We start from the raw sequence: 6316 nt of genomic DNA, 5'->3' as shown, positions 1-6316 counted from the left end.
GCTTCTGCCATAGTTATCTGCTGTTCCTTTTATAATTCTTTGCTAAAAGTCACGAGCCAGATTATGCGTATATGTTGGCGTTCTGCAGGTTCTCTTGTACGATCCAAACAGAGCGTATCTCTTTCCAAGTGCGAAAGCCAATAAACTAACAAGACAAACTTCTTCCTCTTCCAATGAAGAGGGCAACAGCGGTTTATATATATATTAATTCCAGCATGAACCTAGGTGAAACGATTTTTTAAACGGAGCTCCCCGCAGGCCAAAATGGTACTTCCTAGACGCAGGGCTTGGTCCTCATTGGCTGATGTTAAAATGTGATTATGTAATATTTCGAGAAGAAAAATCGCGGTTGAAGCAGAAAGTCGAATTGGACAAAGCGACGAGCAACGAGAAAGCAGCAAACACACAGCCAGCACGCTCACAATGTTCTCGCCGTCCTATTTCCGCTCCGTGCTGGGAGCTACCAAACGAATCAAGGTGGGTCTCGTCTTCTCTGCAAATGTTATGGAAGCTCAATGGCTAACTGCAGCATTTCAACAGGTCACCAATCTCTTCCGTCCTCTCTCAACTTCTTCTTCTTCCTCGTCCGACATACCTCCAGAGATTCTATCAGCTATACAGAAAGGCAATGGGGAATCAAGTTCTGGAATTCCTGAAATAAAGTGAGATTGACAGCCGGCGAGATTCTACTTTTTGCAACTCCCGCATCAAAGAAATATCATATCTAACCAGCAATCCCTACAGGCGAGAAGTCTTTACCGAGCCCGAACCTGATAGTAAACCACAGGAATGGTAAGATTGTTTGCTCCGGGTTCAATAACACAGCACCAAACATTTGCGCTTTCCGTTCAATTTTCCAAACGCACCTGAGCCCGGCTGACCTGACATCCTCACCTTGCAGGAATGACCGATTAGAAGTCTACAAGGAAAAGTTTCGCTTGCCCAAGGCCATCCAGGCTGCGTACATGAAACCCTTAAAACGGAAACCGGAATATGGTCTACCGGTTTGCAACCTACAGCTCCGCTCGTACAGCGCACGCCACGTCGAATTCTTTGCTGATTTCGCGCTCCGTGCCGCTTACTACCTTAATATCCCCGCTTCCGGACCAGTACCACTGCCGCGTATAGTTGAGAGATGGACCGTCATTCGAAGTCCCTTCGTACACAAGAAGAGCAAGGAGAACTTTGAACGTATAACTTGTCGAAGGCTGATACAGCTTCAGGATGGCCATCCGGAAGCCGTTCAAGCGTGGTTAGCCTTTTTGAGAAAGCACGCCTTCCACGGTGTTGGTATGAAGGCAAACGTATTTGAGCATGCTTCTCTGGGTATGTCATTGTCTCTGTCTGGTATATTGGGTTTAAAGGTGGTTGATTGGTACTAATACTATAATTATAGATGTTGGAAAGGAAATGGATACAGCAGCTAAAAGCCTTGAGAAGGCTCTTGACGAGGAACTTGCGCATTTTGGAGCAAAGAAGGGCGCCGAGTTCCCAGAGTCCCTCGCTTCTATGCTGGAAAGAGAAACACAGACGAGAACAGCTGCACCACTCACAGAGGGGCGAAAGGGTTGATATGCACGTTTCTACCCTTTTTGCTTGCCTTTGCTTCATTTTTAATCTGTACCATATGACACTTGATATAGGATGGATGCTGTGTTTCTAGCTGGCTGTTTTTTTTAGATCATTTATCAGGACCTGTATACTTATCAAACCACCTTTCTTGGTCACCATACATTCTTCATCCGTAATCAGAGGAAGCAGGGCACTCTATGGAGATATTCCCTGGCAAGAGGTTAACTAGAGGAGTTATCAATTGACACCAATCGAAGTGCTTTACTGTCTAAATTTAGCCGTGACCTACCACGTGACGCATGAAGCTCTCTTCCCAAAGCTTTCATCGGCTGCAAACATTGAAAACCGACACAAAGCTTCAGGATGTTCACCCCGGCGTCTCAGAAATCTCTCCTGAGATGTTGCAGACGATATATACCATCAAAATACTCAATAGGCGCAAAATATAACCGCCAATGGCTTCGGTACAGCTCCACGACGACCGAACCTGCACCGCCAAAGGAGACAGTCATTTTCTCCGGTATACAGCCCACGGGCATTCCACATCTCGGTAACTACCTCGGAGCATTACGCGCCTGGGTAGACCTACAGAATACCTCCTCGCCAGATACGAGACTGATATATTCGATTGTCGATCTACATGCGCTCACATTACCGAAACCTGCAGAGGACTTGCGACGATGGCGGAAAGAAGCTCTCGCCGTGCTGTTGGCGATAGGAATAAAGCCAGAGAGGGCTACGTTGTTCTACCAATCCGATGTTCGTGTGATAATTGCATAGTACATATATTGAAACTGGCTTTCGGGAGAAGGTTACTGATAATGTGCTGTTTGAGGAGGGTATAGGTGCCGGCGCATTCGGAATTGATGTGGATATTAAGCGTAAACGCATCGACAGGATATCTATCGAGGATGACACAGTGGAAGGTAGGTAATGAACCCCTAAGCTGTAATGGGCGGAAGATCTAACGTCGTTGTCATGACAGAGCAAATTGAATCTACCCGAGAATGCGAAATTCGATCTCGCTGCGCGGAATCGACTGAAGCTCGGCCTCTTCTCATACCCTGTTCTACAAGCCGCTGATGTGCTTGTCCACCGGTGCGTAGCTCAATATACCATTAAATTCCTCGAGAGAAAATAGCAATTGACCATTGACTGGGAGAACAGGGCGAATTACATACCCGTCGGGGAGGATCAGAAGCAGCATATTGAATTTGCGCGCGAAGTGGCCAATGGTTTCAATCACTTACACGGGCCTGTTCTTACTGTTCCGGAAGCAATGATCTGTAAGTTTTCACTATAGGATATTCCAATTCGCACGGGAATACTAATTTGGGACAATTAAAGCACCCGCCAAACGAGTGATGTCACTCAAGAATCCAAAGCAGAAGATGTCCAAATCCGACGCGGACATCAGGTCCAGAATCCTCGTCACCGATACGCCAATGGAGATCCACCACAAGATCCGTTTGGCACTGACAGATGCAGGTTCAACCATCACATATGACCCTGAGAAGAGGCCAGGTGTCTCTAATCTGCTTGAAATGTTCAGTCGTGCCGAGGCCCTGATGTCTGGCCCCTCAGGCACCACCGGCCGGAGCCCGACTGAAATAGCATTGGAGTATGAGAACAGCAGCTTCAAGGCTCTCAAGCAGGATCTATCCTCTAAGTTGATTGAGATGTTAGGCTCAATTCGAGAACGGTATGTTGAAATCATGGAGGAAGACGCAAAAGTGGCTGCGTCTGGCTCGTCAGAGAAAGAAAGCTATTTGGGAATGGTGGCTCGAAAGGGAGCAGAAGAAGCCTCTGCCAACGCAGCAATTACGATGAGGCAAGTCAGAACTGCAATTGGGCTATCGTAGCCTGGAAAATTTCCACTGCAATCGCCAATGTATAATAAATAGATTATAAAATACCTAATGGATAGCATATCATCCCCACCCTCCGCTTGGCTCTCTCCGGGTATTTCAATTTTCAGGAATAACTATAATGGAATCCTGTGCTTATTATATTACTACTCACTTACTATACATCAGCCCAGAACATCCCGGTCCACGTCCAGCCCAGACCGTGACAAGTTGAGAATTTTTTTCCCTCGCTCTGTAAGTAAGTAAGCCAGGTTTGAGAATCGTGTCTGCCTTGAAGATGCGCCACCTGTCAATTTGAAATATGTTTGTTTCATTTTTTAGTCGAAATGCGCTGAAGGCGACCCCTCCTCCTCCTCTCTGGCTCTGGCCCCCTTGCCTGCAAACGTCAGGCCCAAGGGGGACTCCGAGGCCCAATTGACTCACACCACCCGGACGAACAAGAACATTCGATCGGACTGATGACAAATTACGTCCGATAGGCAGCAATATTTTCTCAATTGAAGGGCCAGTTTTTGAGTCGAAAACGAAATGGCAATGCGAGGGTGCCTGGGTGGAATGTAATGGAATTAAAGGACAAGAATCCATTTGCGGCGCATCGGACTGTAAATCAGCCCAGCTGGCCCGACTGCCGGAGCAACCTTCATCGCCATCGCGCGCTCTTATCCCCGAGCACACGGACAAGCCTCGATCCGTCGAGAAGCAAGTCGGGACTGACAAGCCACCTTCGCAGGAACCCAAAAAAAACTCCATCGTCCGTCCTTGTTCCTTCTTGTTAGTTGGAGGGAACTAGCAGCTGCGAGATGACGTCTTTCTCCCAACGCGATTCGCTGGGCTCCGGTAATACCGGACGAAACGACCTGCTTCCTGTCGACTGATTAGTTCATCAGTTAGGCAGCATCAAACGATATTAACTTACGATTGACTTGATAATGGGGAACATTGGAGGCAGAGCAAGCAATTCGGCTTCTTCTGGCGTGACTCAGGATGAGTGATAGAGTTTCAGTCAACCAGTTGACGGTCTTGTTTGTTACTTAGTTACGCCCGCCAGCCATCAAAGCGTTTCGACCTTGTCCTTGGTCCGCTATTTTTGCAAAACGTCGTTGGTATCTTTAGTATCTCTCTACTATGTAATGATAGCAGGAAGAGCCAATACAAACGGAGAAACCAAACAACTGCTGAGGGGAAGATGGGTGGATGGATGGGCCCCTGGGTTCGAGCGTGGGTGCGTGATACGACTGATACGCCACCAACCATGGGCCATCCGCATAGTTAGTTACCTTAACTGCTAGTTAACTAGTAAGCTGGTTAGATTGCTGTTGCTGTAGCTGATGGGTTAGTTGGTTTACTACTGCTCCCTGCAGTGATGGCGCGAGTAGTTATCATCATGGTCATCCGCGCCTGTCTGCCGTCGTACCATCGAGTTAATCTCGACTGTCCATGCGGAGTCTTGCCGGGGGCGGGCGAGTCCGACTGACACTTTCGATGTCTCGTTCGGGAGGCACAGAACAGAGAAGATGAGGGGATCAGCCTAGCGCCTGACTCATTCACGAGACGGCGAGTAGCGAACAAGCGGTCCCTTAGGATGCCATTATTGGCTGGCGGGATTGCCTGGATGATGGAGGGGTGGGTGGGGGGGGGGGGGGGGGGGGGTAGTAGAGTAACTCAGGCAAGGGGATGCGTTATTTGCTTTTTACGAGTTGGGTTGCTGTGAGACGTGATTGAGAGCTGGAATCTGGAATCTTGGATCAGGAACAAGGTGTGCATGTATGTTGTACGGGTTCATGTGATTAGTCAATGGTCGCTACCAGGAGAATGCCAGGGCATGTGAAGTGGCTAGTTATCTCGCCAGCCAGGCAGATACATAGATTTACCTGACGGAGGCCAGAGCAGGCGGAGAGACGAAGATGCGCAAGGCTATGCATGTCGGTTGACAAGCGAAGTTAGGCATGGCAGGGCAATTGAGTGAGTGAGAAACAGTCTTAGTACAGCCCCCCCCTCTCTCTCTCGGCCTGGCTTGCGCTGCGGTTCGTAGATCATGGTCTAGTCAGAGGGATCCTTGCACTGCAGCTTAGCGCCGGTACAGAGTACAAGCTCACCTTGTGCCCGGTTCAAGAACGGAGAGAAACAAACGTGGAATAGGGTGTCACAGCCGTCCTCTATTTTTATCACGGGGGGTGCACAATCTTGATTGATAGCATTGACAAATAGATTAACTTGTCTCTAGAGAAGAAGTAATGTGATGATATAGATACAGCTAGTAAGGATCCATGTAGTTGCTAGGTATAAGCCGTACGTACTTAGATGAAGCACTTGAACGACTTGATAGAGTTGGAGAAGTTCCAGCAGGACGAAGGCTTCATGATCAGCGTGTCGACTTTCTCTTTGCAATTCTCATCGCTGTTGACGAGTCAGTCGAATGAAACATGTGGAGGTACAAAGAGGTGATATACTTATAAGTTATGCAGGCCATGTCAATGCTGGTGGAGAGGGAATTGGCACTGTTGGTTTGCTTGTTAGTCTAAGTATATATAACAGCTGACTCTATATATACGCCTGTACTCACTTGTTACCAGTTTTGACACTGAGAACAGTACACTCCGAGTCACTTTCGCCGAAGGATATCAGGCTAAGGTCGCCTCCATCAGCACAGTTGATGTGACCTGTGTGCATTTTGGCAAATGGTGTCTACCGTAGAATGTTAGATCCTTTCAGACTATGACTTATCAACTAGATGAGCATCATACCGGTCCTCTATAAAATCCAGTCTCTCTCGTACCCTCTGGATCATCCGGCCTAGGCCTTGCAAGTCCCACAGCTGCCATCGACAGTACTAGAAGAGAGAGGAGATGCATCTTCTGACTTTGATCTTCGTCGCC

General features: G+C 48.0%; 2 protein-coding genes across 2 annotated transcripts; both read left to right on the top strand.

The window, feature by feature from the left end:
* Positions 1–423: 423 nt before the first annotated feature.
* TRV_01732 (uncharacterized protein) lies at positions 424–1572 on the top strand (the record flags this gene model as incomplete). The annotated part of the gene is made up of 3 exons (XM_003024065.1): positions 424–662; positions 788–1326; positions 1397–1572. 3 exons carry the CDS (start codon positions 424–426, stop codon positions 1570–1572), a joined length of 954 nt encoding a protein of 317 aa, XP_003024111.1.
* A 1364-nt stretch (positions 1573–2936) lies between these two features.
* On the top strand, positions 2937–3434 carry TRV_01731 (tryptophanyl-tRNA synthetase, putative; the record flags this gene model as incomplete). Its single annotated transcript, XM_003024064.1, has 1 exon — positions 2937–3434. One exon carries the CDS (start codon positions 2937–2939, stop codon positions 3432–3434), a length of 498 nt encoding a protein of 165 aa, XP_003024110.1.
* Positions 3435–6316: the final 2882 nt, after the last annotated feature.

The sequence above is a fragment of the Trichophyton verrucosum genome (genome assembly GCF_000151505.1).
Source record: "Trichophyton verrucosum HKI 0517 chromosome Unknown contig00129_1.f1.exp, whole genome shotgun sequence".
Classification (NCBI taxonomy): domain Eukaryota; kingdom Fungi; phylum Ascomycota; class Eurotiomycetes; order Onygenales; family Arthrodermataceae; genus Trichophyton; species Trichophyton verrucosum.
The sequence above is the reverse complement of the archived record's forward strand: the minus strand, read 5'-3'. Positions and strand labels throughout refer to the sequence as shown.